The 15,321-nt window shown below is 51.7% G+C and overlaps 1 protein-coding gene across 3 annotated transcripts in view; it reads right to left on the reverse strand.

Moving 5' to 3' along the window:
* Window positions 1-15,321, reverse strand: part of KATNIP (katanin interacting protein) — a 218,146-nt gene that overhangs the window by 124,668 nt on the left and 78,157 nt on the right. For 2 of the 3 annotated variants that reach the window (XM_047780240.1, XM_047780239.1), the window contains exons 6-7: window positions 7,541-7,672; window positions 1,044-1,172 (exon numbers count right to left, since the gene is read on the reverse strand). In XM_047780240.1, coding sequence (XP_047636196.1) covers window positions 1,044-1,172; window positions 7,541-7,672 — 261 coding nt within the window. The remainder of the gene's footprint in view (window positions 1-1,043; window positions 1,173-7,540; window positions 7,673-15,321) is intronic. The other variant, XM_047780241.1, reaches the window with a different exon arrangement.

The following is a 15,321-nucleotide window of genomic DNA, read 5'->3' on the forward strand; positions in this document are numbered from 1 at the left end:
GAGGCCAAGGACAACTTCAAGGTTCCTAGTCGGATTCGTTTCCGCTGTGCCACAACAGGAACTCCTGGATTTGACTTCTGAAAACCATTTTTCATCAACGTTCCCCCCTGCCTGGGTTCACTGGGGAAATATGTGGCCAAGGAGAGGTCTTCTCCAACACTGTTTAAAACTGTTAAGCAAAACTGATGGCTGGCCACCTCTGAACACCTTGCTCCCAGGCAGGACATCAATAATATTCACAACAGACCCTGCCCCTACGGAGAGATGAACACTTTAGGAAGCAAAACAGCTCAGTGCAAGTTCCTGGCCTGTGACTGTCAATTTCATGGAACAGGAAGTCCTGGGGTCTGGGCTTCTCTGAGGCCTGGGCGAGCAATCACTCTTTTTTTTTTTTTTTTTTCCAGCAATCATACCTTATTCCTCAGTTTCCTCAAACTATAAAACGAGAGCAAATATACCTAGCATGACACTCGCAGGGTTAATGAACGCAGCAACAGATGTTACACAGACCTTGGCACCAAGTAAGTGCTCATTTAACACAAGTTCTTACTATTATTAAAGAAAATAGTGGTCTCAAGTCAATTTTCTCCTGTGTTGTGTGAAATCTTCTGGTGGGTGGCCCAGAGGTTTGGTTTGGTTTGGTTTCTTTTTAGGGCCATGCCTTCAGCATGTGAAAGCTTCCGGGCTAGGGGTTGAATTGGAGCTGCGGCTGCCAGCCTCCGTCGCAGTCACAGCAACGCGGGATCCGAGTCACATATCTGACCTGTGCCACAGGTGGCAGCAACACCAGGTCCTTAACCCAATGAGCGAGGCCAGGGATCAAACCTGCATCCTCATGGATACTAGTCAGGTTCTTAACCTGCTGAGCCACCACGGGAACTCCGAGGTTTTTGGTTCACACCAAATCCTGTTGTGATCTGTATTGTTCTCCCAGCTGTAAATGGAAACTCTCTCATGGGGTCTAACCCAAGGCCGGGCTGCTTGGTATGGAGAAGCCCCTGGCCCCTGGCCCCTGGCCATGAGGATGTGAAAGTTGAGCTTACCATTACATCTTGAATAGTTAAGAGGATCCTTTCTCTGTCCACACTGCTCGGAGGGTCGGGGCATCCATGTGCGTTCAGAAGGGAGAAATTAAGATCACAGGGCGTGGAGCTGGTGGGAGATTTGGTACCCTGGGGACAAGCAGAGAGAACTGGGCGTGGTAAAAGCAACTTACCGCCTTGGGGATGCATGGGCTCCTTTTTCTTTTCTCTATTTTTTTTCTTTTTTTTTTTGTCTTTTTAGGGTCACACCCACAGCATATGGAAGTTCTCGGGCTAGGGGTCTAATCGGAGCTGTAGCCGCCAGCCTACACCACAGCCATGGCAATGCCAGATCTGAGCAGAGTCTGTGACCTACACCACAGCTCACGGCAATGCCTGATCCGTAACCCACTGATCGAGGCCAGGGATTGAACCTGTGTCCTCATGGATACCAGTCAGGTTCATCACCTCTGAGCCACAATAGAAACTCCTCCTTTTGCTATTAGTCTCTGTGCTGCCCATGTCTCTCTCCATCCTCTGCTCTTGCTCACAAAGCTGATCTGATTAAACTCGTCCCTGCTTGGAGTTCCCATCATGGCTCAGTGGTTAACGAATCTGACTAGGAACCACGAGGTTGTGGGTTCGATCCCTCGCCTCGCTCAGTGGGTCAAGGATCCGGCGTGGCCGTGAGCCATGGTGTAGGTCACAGACGCGGCTCAGATCTGGCGTTGCTGTGGCTCGGGCGTAAGCTGGTGGCTACAGCTCCGACTGGATCCCTAGCCTGGGAACCTCCATATGCTGTGGGTGTGGCCCTAAAAAGACAAAGGATTAAAAAAATTATAAAAATAAAAAATTTTAAAAACCCCTCATCCCTGCTTCACCATTACCATTGCAGGGACACAGCCAGTAACTGGACCAGGATTCAAACTCAGGCCACCCCCACACTCAGCAGTGCTTGGGGCCACCGGGTGCAGATGGCTGGGTGAGTGCCCACCATTTTTAGCCCGGCATGATGTGGGCTAAAAATGGTGGGACTCTCAAAGGGCCTGGATGGTAGATGCCCATTTTTGTGAAAAGAATGGTAAAAAATAATACAAAAAAGAGGCTCTTGCTCAAAGGTTATTTATATGGTAATCTGAAACAGCAGAAGTTCCCAAGCAATACAATTTCCCTAAAAACCCATCTCTCCTTTTTCAAGTCTCACCATTGAAATTAATGAAGGGTGACAGGTGAACTCGGGGTGGGGGTTGGGGGAAGAAAGGGCTTGGTGAGGGGGACAGAGTAGGTGGGGCAGTTCCACTGGGGAGGGTGATGCTTGGCCAATGATGGCACAGCCTCCTAATCTACACAGCACTGACAGGTGGGTGAGCCACAAGGGTCCAGGCAGAGTCCCTACGTGGCAGCCCTGCTTGGTGACATATGCATTGAGAAATGTCTTTTTTTTTTTTTTTTTTGCTTTTTAGGGCCACACCCGTGGCATATGGAGGTTCCCAGGCTAGGGGTCAAATAGGAGCTACAACTGCCAGTGTACGCCACAGCCACAGCAGTGCAAGATCCAAGCTGTATCTGTGACCTACACCACAGCTCACAGCAATGCCAGATCCTTAACCCACTGAGCGAGGCCAGGGATCAAACCTGCCACCTCACGGTTCCTAGTCAGATTCATTTCTACTGCGCCATGACAGGAGATCCTAAAAATTTTCTTTCTTATTAAAAAAGAGTTGAGACCTGTCTTTAGTTGTTTCTATGTATCAGCAAGTAGCAATGACTTGAAAACAATGAATTGTAATTATGGGCAAATGTTCAATTCACACCACTCCACGATCCATACAAGGGAAAGAAAAACTCAGAGAGGGCATTCCAGAAGATGCCAGGGAGGGCGAGTCTTCTTCCTGTCATGCTCCCAGGGACAGACAGCTAAATGCGAAAGTACCGCTCATTTGGAACAGGCCAGGACGAGAACGTTCCAGATCACCTATCTTGTCTTGGATATAATTAATACATATTTCAAGGAATATTATGAATGTATCCAATTTTTAGCCTGGATGGTTATATGCCCACCTATTCACAGTAATAATCTCTGGGGCAGTGGGATTATGAAAGGACTTTTATGTTCTTGGTATCATTTGAATTTTTAATATTGATTTGCAGTATCAGGGGAAAAAGGATACTCTAATAATAGGAAAAAATGTGTACTTTCATTGCTTGTCCTTAAATGGAGCAGAAAGCATTTTAACGGAGCCTATCATCCATTGCAACACACAGCCCATGGAAAGCCAACAAGACCAAGGCCTGGTACTTGGGCAGAACTCTCTGGAAAGAGGTACCCTTCTTTCCCTGGAGAGGCTCAGCTGCTCCAAACCTTATGATCGCCTCCCCTCTGACTCAGGGTAGACCCTCCCGTCTTTGATGCAACCCTCAAACCCTCTGTCCTCTGAGTCTTGGCTGTTTCTCTGGCCTCACCCCCTCTTTCCGGCCCCCTTGCTCACTCCGCTCCAGCCGCACCAGCATCCTTGCTGTCCTCCCTCCTCAGGGCCTCTGCACCTGCTACTCCCTGTGTCTGGACCCTCTCGGCCACCTGCTCACTCCCTTGCTTCCTCCCATAGCCACTCATCAAGGGTAGGCCCCGCCCTCCCGTACATCACGGAAGCCCCGCCCACTTTCCCCCGCCCCGCCCCCTCACTCCGCTCTCGTTCTCCCATAAGCCCAGTCACCTGCTGGCATATTATATACTCATCTGTTTTATGTTAGCATCTAGATGGTGCCTGGGACATGCTGGGGACCTTGGCACATGCAGCACACACCTGTCTTAAGGGGACAGCTACTCCCCAGCTCCACTCATGGCTGTCATAGAAGAATGTAATTCCCCAACCTTTTGATTTTTTCAAGCGAAGCCCCCAATTCAGATCGTGACATGGAAATCTGATTCTTAAATGTCAGCCAGTAATTCACATCTTTTAAAACGCACAGTCAACGAGGGTGGAAGCCAACAGAACATGCCTGCACGGGCCGGTCTGTGAACTCAAGGCGCCAAGAAATTGAAGTTCACCAAAGATCTGATGAAAGGCGAAAAGGCTGCTGCGTTTCCACAGTGAAGGTCAGATGAAAAGTACACATGCGGACAGCAATTCCTTTTGCTCCATTTCAAGCTGCGCTTGCAAACAGTGTGAGGGGCGCTGAGTATATATGGCCACGTGTTTTTTTTCCCCTTCCCTGGTCAGATTGCATCTCTTCAAGCTTCTGCCTTAGCTGAACACTGGAGTGGCCATTTTATTCTCACTTAGCAGGAAAAGAACTCCAAGGGGAAATTGACTGTGAAGCCTTACGGAGGGCCCCCTCAAGGTGGGGAGAAAAGGGGAAGGAAGAAATACAATCAAGCACTCAGGGTGGAGAAAATTAAGTGTGGCCAGCAGGGAGATGCTGATTCAGAGCACGCTCGCGCAGGGATGCTAATGGAGCTTAATAGCTTGTGAGGGACAGGCAGCCTGGTGTTGCAGGGAGCTTGCAAAGCAAGAAATATATGTTCCTTTAATCGAGGGTACCAAATGGCCAAAGGAGAAGAGGGAACTAGCCTGCCTCTTGCTTGAAGGGCAGGCACAGACATTCTGAACGTGGGGCAGCTGCTGGGGTTGTAACAGACTGCACTGGGCTACAAAGTAGCCTCCCCAACTTAAGAAAAGCTGGCGGCTCAGTGGAAACGAATTGGACTAGTATCCATGGGGATGCGGGTTCGATCCCTGACCCTGCTCAGTGGGTTAAGGATGCAGCATTGCCGTGCGCTGTGGTGTAGGTTGCAGATGTGGCTTGGAGCCTACGTGGCTATGGCTGTGGGGAAGGCTGGCAGCTGTAGCTTCGAATTCGCCCCCTGGCCTGGGAACCTCCATAGGCTGTGGGTGTGGCCCTAAAAAAAAAAAAAAAAAAAGCAAGTATGTGTGGGGGTGGGGGTGGGAGGTGGATATTAAAGGCAATAAAGTCCACAATTTGGCCCACTGGAAAAGTCTCATTTCTATGGACTGTTTAAGGAAAACAAGATCATTACATCTTTCCATAGAACTGGACAGTTGTTTTTTGTTTTTTTTTTTCCAGGAAGATGAAAATTGCAAATAACTGTCAGAATTTTTGTTCTGACAAAATCTCTAGAAGTGAAACCAAGTGATCTGGTCCTCCTTAACTGTCCTTCCTTTACGAGCAGAGAAGCAATCACCAACATGCAACAGTGATCAGAAGAAGGTGTCCTGGATGACACTGCCATCTCCTTTTTTTTTTTCTTTTTATTTGTTTGTTTGTTTTGTCTTTTGTCTTTTTAGGGCCGCACCTGCGGCATATGGAGGTTCCCAGGCTAGGGGTCTAATCGGAGCTGTAGCCACAGCACACAGCAACATCAGATCCGAGCTGCATCTGCAACCTACACCACAGCTCACGGCAGCACCAGATCCTGAACTCACTGAGCGAGGCCGAGGATGGAACCCACAACCACATGGTTCGTTTCCGCTGCGCCATGATGGGAACTCAGCCATCTCCTTTGTGAGTGATTTTCATGTCAGAGAAGCAGGGTTTAGGTACAGAAGTGGCACGCGGAAGGAAGAGTCTGTCCTTCTGGGGAGGCTCTGGAATCTGCTGCCCGGGCCCATGATTGAGCAGTCTCATTCTGGCAAATGAGGCAGGACCGGCTTAGCAACTTGACTTTGCCTCCTCTCTGTAATTGAGTTTGTACATAACCGAGGAGATGGTTCACACACTCATTCTAATTATGCAAATGATGCCTGTGAAAGAAAATCCGAATCCCCTCCCCTGCTGGGCTCACTGTGCGCTGCCTGGTCCACCCCACCACCCCTCCAGCCTCATCTCATTCTAACTGCCCCCTGCTCACACCGTGCTTGCGTCATGCACCTTGAACTAGCCCAGCCTCAGGTCATCTGTGCTTGCTGTTCCCTCTGCCTGGAATGCTTTTCCCATTGCTCGCTCCCAACCCAGCTCTTTCTTTTCTTTTCTTTCCTTCCTTCCTTCCTTTTTGTTTTTGTCTTTTTAGGGCCGCACTCACGGCATCTGGAGGTTCCCAGGCCAGGGGTCCAATCAGAGCTATACCACAGCCACAGCCACACTAGATCTGAGCCTTGTCTGTGACCTACACCACAGCTCATGGCAACACCGGATCCTTAACCCACTGAGCAAGGCCAGGGATCGAACCTGCGTCCTCACAGATACTAGTCAGATTTGTTTCGGCTGCGCCACGACAGGAACTCCCAAGCCAGCTCTTTCTTATCCATCAAGTTTCCGCTGAAATGTCATCGACCTGAGAGAAGTCTTCCTTCCTGCTCTACCTGGTCAAGTGTTCCTTCTCCCCCACATGGTCCCATCTCCATGCTGCTCCATCATCCCCTTCCATTTTTTTTTTTTTAAATCCCCCTAGAGCGTATCCATACCTGAGATCGTTGCATTAGTTATTTCTTGGTTTTATTCTTTATTGTCCGTCTCCCCCTCTGGAACATGAGTCACTTAAGAATAGGACCCTCATCCGTTTGGTTCACTTCTGCCTCCCTGGCACCTGAGACAGAGCCTGATGCTCAAAAAAGTACGTACCCAACAAATACTTGTTAAATGAAAGCCTGCAGTTTACTGTTGCAATTCCCAGGATTTCAGAAATGGAAGGACGGTTTGAGGAAAGGGAAGGAAACGCCCCAGTGGTCAACCTTTGTCAGTTGCTGCATGGCCATGGACTCCAAGCTACAGCTACCCAGGGCCTCTGAGTGCTTCCATATGTGGTTTCTGCTGCTCCGGGTTGGGGCGGGAGTGGGGGGGGCGGGGGCGGATATTTAACAACAGATGCACATATACAGGATCGGACAGGCTGAGTATCAGCTCGGCTTACCGACCCTCACCTCCCTGGCCCTCACGTGTGCCCAGCTCTTAGGAACCAGGCAAGTGTCACCTCCTCCAGGAAGTCTTCCTAGATACTCTCCCTCCTGGTCCCGCTACACTCTGCCCCACCTCTCAGCGCCCTCTTGCAGTAAAGAGAGTATATGGTGTTGCCTCTTTGGGGTCAGACATCAGCCTTACTGACCTCTGGACACTGGCTACCAAGCACAAGGTCTAACACAAGGTCTGTATGCTCATTACAGTGCGGAAAATAAATGCAGGAGTGAAAGAAGGCAGGGCTCATGAAGGAAGGAATAAATAATTGTTAGAAAATGCCCTGGAGAAGTTCCCGTCATGGTACAGCGGAAACGAATCCGACTAGGAACCATGAGGTTGCAGGTTTGATCCCTGGCCTCATTCAGTAGGTTAAGGATCTGGTGTTGCCATGAGCTGTGGTGTAGGTCACAGACACAGCTCAGATCCCACATTGCTGTGGCTGTGGTGTAGGCTGGTAACTATAGCTCCGATTAGACCCCTAGCCTGGGAACCTCCACATGCCATGAGTGCAGCCCTAAAAAGCAAAAAAAAAGAAAAAAAAAAGAAAAAAAGAAAGAAAGAAAGGAAAAAAAAGAGAAAAAAGTGCCCCCAAAGGCCAGTCCTACCTGTGGATGGTCCCCAGAAGCATCCTTGGCCTTGACACTCACAGCCCCACATGGCTCAACATCTTCAGGATAGTCCAGAGGAGGCTCGATGTGGAGCCGTGGGCCAGCTTCCGTTCTGATCTGCACAGATTTCTACACACAAAAAAAGTCAGGTCATTTCAGATACGGTGGAAAGAATACCTCAGTTCCTCCGAGGGGTGAGCACTGTAGGGGTTCACTGCAAGGTGGCACGTCGGCATGTGACAGCGGTCTGGGTCAGGACGCACCTGCCCAGCATCATCCCTGGCAGGCTGGCCCAGATGGGTCTCGCTATGCACACTCAAGCCTTTATTGGCTTTTACGGCCCCAAGTGTGTTCAGTAGAATTTTTTAGTAATTTTTTGTTTTGTTTTGTCTTTGTTTTTTTCTCTTTTGGCCACCCGGCAGCACATGAAACGTCTGGGCCAGGGATCAGAGTCCCAGCCGAAGTTGTGACCTAAGCCACAACTGCAGCAACACCAGATCCTCAACCCACTCTGCTGGGCAGGGGATAGAACATTCATCCCAGCGCTCCCAAGAGGTCGCCAATTCCACTGTGCCACAGCGGGAACTCCAGTAATTTTTTGGTTTGAAATAACATGATCGGTAGAATTGCAGTAGGTGCTAAACTTCCCCTAGCGGGCGTTGTGATCTAAATTAGCTGAGGGCACAGAAAAGAAACTCATGGACTTGGAAAACAGACCTGTGGTTGCCAAGGGGGAGAGGGAGGGAGTGGGATGGACTGGGAACCTGGGGTTAATAGATGCAAACTATGGACTTTGGAATGGATAAGCCATGAGATCCTGCTGTGTAGCCCTGGGAACTCTATCTAGTCACTTGCGATGGAGCAGGATGGAGGAGAATGTGAGAAAAAGGATGTATATATGTGTGTGTGACTGGGTCACTTTGCTGTACAATAGACAATTGACAGAACACTCTAAACCAACCATAATGGAAACAAATTTTTTTTAAATCATTTAAAACAAATAAATAAATATTTAGGAGAAGCCGTTTTTGGCCAGGACTTCCCAAGGCTTTTCAGATGCCCCCAACCCCCCTCCCCTACACACACCATGGGTACCCTAAAACAGAATACAGCACGGAACGGATCCCAGATTGTTGGGGCTGTGGAAACTGTGGGGTGGGGCCTCTCTTCCTCCTGGCATTCTTTGGATCACTCTTTGAGAAACCCATCCCTTGGTCTGGAGTGGCAGCCCGCGGGGCTGTCCCCCAGGGTCCGATCCCCTTTCCTCTTTTGTGTTGCATTTCCAGATATGCACGTGGCTCTCCCAGGGTCCTCTGTGGCTGGGAGGGAACGGGTGAACACGTTCTGACCTGTGAAGTGGGGTGGGAGGGCGGGGGCTGTGCACCCTTGAGGTTGTACCCCCCCTTGCCCTGCTCCCTTTCCTGCCGGCTGAAGTGAGGAGGTGGCTGCGAGCTGCTGAGGGCTGTGTGTGTGGGGGGGCAACATCTGGAGGATGCTGGAGCGACAAAAGGGGCCGTGCCTGGGGTTCTACTATGACCTCTCAGGGCAAGGGGACTGCCCACCACCTAAGCTGTGCCAGAGTCACCAACTTTCATCTTGTTTAAGCCACCGTTCTTTGGGTCCCTGGCTTTAGCAGGCAGACCTGTACCCAAAATGGTATACCTGGCATGCCAAGGTCTCTACAACTCGGCCCCAACCTATTTTTCCTGCATGGATTCCGCACACACACTCACACACACCTGACACCCGGGCCAAGCAAACCTGCTTCCTGTACCCCGAGTACCTGCAGCTTTGTCAGCCCAGCATCCATTCCCCCCATCTCTGCCTCCTTCATTTTCCTCTGGGCTCTATGTCCCTCTCTGACTGTCAGTCCACGTGTGGACCAAGGGAGGGTGTGAATGTGACTCAGGCCTGGCCAATCGGCCCATTCCATCCCTCATAACAGGCCTTGGCCAGCAGCACCTAAGGCAGCCAATGAGAGTAGCCCCAAGATTCCCACTAGAGCTGTGGGAAGAGGCGCTCTCTTCCTACAGGGGTGTTAAGCTAAAGCGAGGCACCTCAGGAGTCGCTGGGGACCATCCTGCTCCTCCCACAGAAATAAAGATTGCTGAGGGACTGAAGCAGAATTCTGGTGGGTTTATTCAGAATCCCTGGATCCAGCCATGCCTGAAGCAAGATCTGCTGAAACTTTCTCTTGTTCAAGCCAGTGTGAATAAGATTTGTGTTATCTGTGACAGAGTCCTGACTTTGGCCTGTGCCCTAACCTCAGTGCCTTTGCTCATGCTGTTCTCCCAACCTTAATGCCCTTCTCTCAAATCTTCGCCATGTATCCAAGTCCTACCTAAACTTTGGAGACACTCTCTGCCCACCTCATAGCTATCCATGGTCCTCTCCAGCTTGGCTTGATGGGACCCTGATTCTATCGAGGTGCCCTTTAAGAGGGTCATGCTGCTGGAGGTCCTTGCAAGGCTCTGACTCCAGCATCGGCTGGGCTGGACTTGGTGAGTGCCGCAGGGACCAGGGTGGAGCAAGACAGGTGCCCAGGGAGCAACACCGAAGGAGGTGCCCCCTATTGGAGCGGCTGTGCATATGCACGAATCTGAGAGCCGGGGCCGGGGGGTGGGGGGAGGGGGGGCCTTAAAGGTCACCCCAAGAGACAGAAGAGGTCCATCAAGCCATGTGCACTGGACCTACTTCCCAGTCGAATGACAGTCAAGGGTGATTTAGAGCTTGCCCCTCCCCAGATGCCCCAGCATTGGAATCCTCCTCCCTAGAGTAAGACTCAGCTTCCCCACAAGCTCAGGGATCTTAGCTGTTGTCTTCAGGATGAAGGGCATGAGCCTTAGAGCCCTGCGGGATTCTAGCTGGGAACTCTTCTCTCATCCATGTCCTCCTCTCGCTGTTGGCACTTTCACACTGGGTGCCATGACACCTAATGCAGAGAGGGTGCCACTCCAAGACCATCAGGGGCATCTGCTCCTTTAGTCCTCACAGCCACCTCAGGGGGAATCAGAGGTGTGAGCCACGTGCCCAAGGTCACAAAGCTAGAAAGCCGCAGAGCTTAGATCTGAACCCCAACAGTGTGGCTGCAGAGGCTTACTTAAACCCAGGAACGGGCCAATGTTTTCTGTAAAGAGTAAATTTTTTTTTTCCACATGCACCTGCGGCATATGGAAGATCCAGGCTAGGGGTTGCCTTGGACCTGACTACACCACAGCAACAGGGGATCCGAGCCACATCTGTGACCTACACCACAGCTCGCGGCAATGCTGTGGCCCCCTTTGCCTGGCAAAGCAATAAAGCAGTCTTTTTCTCCTTTACCCCAAACTCTGTCTCCGCATTTCAATTTGGCCCCAGCAGACAGAGGCCAAATTTTGGCAACAATAGCAATGCCGGATCCTCAACCCACTGAGCGAGGCCAGGGATCCAACCTGCTTCCTCATGGCTACTAATCAGCTTCTTAACCCGCTGAGCCACAACGGGAACTCCAAGAGTAAGTATTTTAAGGCTTTGCCAGCTCTGTGGTCTCTGCCACAATATTCAACTGTCCCATTGCAGCTCAAAGCCCCCCCCCCCCCCAGATAATGCCCAAATAAGCAGGCATGGCTGTGTCCCCCAAAAGCTTTATCGACAGAAACAGCCTGGGGCTGAATTTGGCCCCAGGGCTGTAGTTTGCTGACTGACCCCAGTTCTGAACCTCCACACTGTATTGTCCCAACAGGCACATGAAGAAGAAATATACCCAGCCTGGTCTACGGTGGCCTTTGGGGAGAATGGCGAGGGATTCATGAGTTTCCGGAGCATGTTTAACACTTGGGGGCAGGGGCTGGGCTATGGATCCTTCCAGGAAAAGACCTTCAGAGAGACTGTAAGAGGCAGAAAAAGGCAGGTAGGGAGCACCCCAAGGGAGAACAGGGAGGAGGCTGCAATGCAACAAAAAGGGGGCCCTGGGACGCTTTTCCTTCCACAGGCGATCCTGTCACACGGTGATGCCCCCCAGACTCCAAGTGTGTCTTGCTGCTTCCAGAACCGCACCGTCCACCCGCCCATCTTCCTTTTGAACATCGGCCTGTTGCCCTTGGCCCTGGCTCCCGGTGTGGTGTTGCTGCCTCCCAGGCATTGTCAGCTCGCCCTCAGGGTCTCTGTTGGCGCCAGCCGTGGGGTCCATGGAGGGGAATCCATAGAACTGGGGCTCCTGGGGGTTCTCCTGCCTCAGGCCAGGATGAAGCAGTGAGGGCTTTGAAGTTCATGGCTGAGATGGGTCTTCCATCATGGGCTCCTCCCTCCTCCCCGGGACTCAAATGATGGGAAGAGGGGGGTGGGGCCGGAGGGGAGACCTCTGGGCTTGGGGCCCAGGCCTGGGGCACCGTCTGGTCCCTCCATGGGTTTCTCTTCCTTTATCTGGAAAAGGGGGGCTGGCCAGGGACCTCGCAGGGCCCGAGACGAGCAGCACTGGCGTCTCCTGGGAATTTGTGAGCAATGCAAAGTTTCAAGCCCCGCCTCTGATATAAGGATCAGAATCTACATTTAATGAGAAGCCAGGAGATTTATATGCATGTTAAAGTCGGAGTAGTGCCAGCTCAGGAGATTTTGTGGTGGGGCTATTGCTTCCATCTGTCCAGCAGGCACACCCCTGTCTTTTTTTTTTTTTTCCCCTTGTCTTTCTCTGTTTTTAGGGCCACACCCATGGCATATGGAGGTTCCCAGGCTAGGGATCCAATCGGAGCTGTAGCCGCCAACCTATGCGAGGGCCACAGCAACCCAGAATCCAAGCCATGTCTGTGACCTACACCACAGCTCACAGCAACGGCAGATCCTTAACCCACTGAGCAAGGCCAGGGATCGAACCTGTGTCCCCATGGATGCCAGTCAGGTTCGTTAACTGCTGAGCCATGACGGGAACTCCACATCCCTGTCTTCTGATAAAAGTACCCAGGTTTTCTTTTGGGAAATCCTCCCCCTTGCTACTCCCAAGCCAGGCATTCATGTGGAACTGCATCCAGGGGTGGGTGGAGCACATTACTCAGGCCTGGCCAGTGTGAGCATTAGATCCTGCTGGTCCACAGTGTCTGGGCTTAGGAGCCAAAGAGATGCAATAGCAGGTGACAGACTGCAAGCTGGAAGCTGCTGGTGGCCATCTTGGTTCACCCAGGGCAACATGGGGGGAAAAGCCAAGTTGGGTGATGGTGAACAAGCCCCGCTACACTGTCTGAGCACCTGGATCCAGCCATGCCTGAAGTGGGATTTCCCACTGGCAAGTAAAAGAGCTGAGATTAATGCAGCTTTGCTGGTCTGATCTTAATTATAAATACAAGAAAGAGCTCCAGTGTTCAAGAAGAGTCCATGTGTGTCTCTCTGCTCTGTAGCTTTTCCATCCTCCTTCCGCCCAGGAGCTTAGCACAACTGCTCACCCCACGAAGATGTCAAGAGACAGGTTTGCAGTAAGCATTAAAGGACTTAATCAGCAAGTCTTTACCAAGTGCTAACTGCATACAAGGCTCTGGAAACAGGTCAAGATATTTTTAAAATGTTAAAAAACCAATGCCCTGGCCTCCAGGAATCTACCCAGCACTCATAACAGAAAAAAAGTGTTTATGAAGCAACATGTGACAAAATTAATGTGGTCCAGAAAGAGTTTCTAAATGCTGAGTGGGTGCTGGAGAGGGAAATAAATAGTCCCTCCATCTGGCCTGCTCTCCCGCCCCAGCCCCAGGGAGGTGCCTCTGCCGCCAATGGGAGGAGATGGTGCGCAGCCCCGCCCACACGAGCACGCCCACCTGCCGCTGAGAAGCATACAGTGGCAGGTTCCAGCCCAGCCCCCGAGCTCACCTGCCCACTCTCTGCCTCCCACTCTCACGTCCTTGCAACAATGATGCCTGGGCTCCTGGCTGGCTCCCCGCCTGGCACTTCGCTTTACCCGGAGTGGGTGTTTTTAAGTGGCTGTGTTCTCCTGCCTACTTGCAGGCGCCCAGACCTGATAGTCCCTTGGAGTATCAGCTGTGTACTGGAACAGCATTTAAAAGCCCCAGCGACGCCTAAACACCCAGTTTGCCAGCCCAAGGCCAGCTCATTTTGTACTCAGCCAGCCTACTGTCGGGTCCAGAGTTCTTTGTGGGTATCAGCCGCCCCGCTGAGCAAGGTATCCTAAGAGGTGTGCAGTGACACTGACAATTAGCAAAAAAAAGAGCAAGGCTGGGGGCTGCTGTGGACGGTTGCACAGGTTGTGCAGTATGTAAATGGCTCCCTCTAGAGGTAGGAGAATTCTGAAGATTCTGACAGAGGCAGCTTTGGGTTGGGGTGGGGAATAAATCGACCTTATTGGATATGGTCTTCCCGGATCTGTCTGATCTCTTACAAATAACAGCGCTCGACGCTCTGACAGTCAGTGCCAGGCAAGGTCGCTGTAAAGGCCAATGCTTTATGGCTTGTTTCATTTATTGTCCTCACTGCAGGGGTTTGCAAACCTCAGGAGAAAAAGAAAACAAAGGGAAGGGGCCCCCCCATGCTTCACATGTTCACTTGTGAGCTTTCCCGGAGGTGCTTAAGCTGCCTGGCCCCCAACAGGAAACCAGATACGGTAGCAGCAGTGGCGTGAGAGCCAAGCCTTTGCTTTAATCATTGCAATGAACTTGCTTTCCAGACCTTTAAGGAGAGCCCACCCCGCAGTAAATTGCTGGAAGGCCCATCCCCTCACTACCAATTTAATGCTAAGAGCCCATGACGTTCATCAAGTCTGACAGCATTTTGGTAAAGGACGGCTCTGTTGATTAGGCCGCTGTCCACCCAAGTATTACAAGGCTGAGGAAGCCATAAATCTTCATCCACTGATAGCAGCAGAAAGATCTAAGGCCGAGGAGTGGTGGTGGGGGGGGGACAGCACCAGCTAGAGCCATTTATCACCACCAGCCCAATCCACAGTGCGGGCGGCGGTGGCTCGGAAGCCCAGCCCAGCATCACCAGTCGCATCCCCGGTTCCCCCAGAACTGGAGAGTCGGGGAAGGCTTTTACAGGTGCAGCGGTCAGCCTCTTGGCCAATGTTTGCATGACTCTGTGACCTTCTGGGCCAGGGACCTTGAGCCTGGGCACCCGAGGCAGCTCTTCCCACCAGGGCAGCTCTACCTGAAAGTGCTTCCTAATTTCTGGGCAAAACCGTATGGAGGGAACTCTATTCTACTGGAAGAGGCAGAGGTATCGGGTGGGCTTAGTCCATGGAAAGCGTGTGTACGACTCAAGGGAGTCTGGGGAGATGCTCAGAGAAACCGCTAAGGTGACAAGTCAGAAGGGGCAGGGATGTGACACGGAGGAAGTGGTGCTGGCTGGGGGGGCAGGCTATGGTGGCAGGGGACACTGCACACTGTGACCAAGGGGGTCCCCCCCCACCCCGGCACATACAGTCACTGTGTGACTGAGCAGCCCCACCTGTCCCTTATGCTGGGCACTGTTGTGTAGGAGAAACCCTAGGACTGGGACGGGGCTGTGGTCCCTCTCCTGATGGGGTGGCTTTTGAGAACTGGCCACCACTGGAGACTGTGCTGCCCTGACCCCTCTGTCTGACCTTGGCTGCCTCCAAGGACAGTGGTACCCATGCAGAAGGGTGAGGATGGAGACTGCCTTCCTCTCCATCCTAGGCACCCCCAAATCCATCCCCACGCTTTTTTTTTTTTTTTTGCTTTTTAGAGCTGCACCCATAGCATATGCAGATTCCCAGGTTAGGGGTCTAATCAGAGCTGTAGCTGCCAGCCTACACCACAGCCATAGCAACACCAGATCGGAGCCAC

The sequence above is a fragment of the Phacochoerus africanus genome, chromosome 5 (assembly GCF_016906955.1).
Source record: "Phacochoerus africanus isolate WHEZ1 chromosome 5, ROS_Pafr_v1, whole genome shotgun sequence".
Taxonomy (NCBI): Eukaryota; Metazoa; Chordata; class Mammalia; order Artiodactyla; family Suidae; genus Phacochoerus; species Phacochoerus africanus.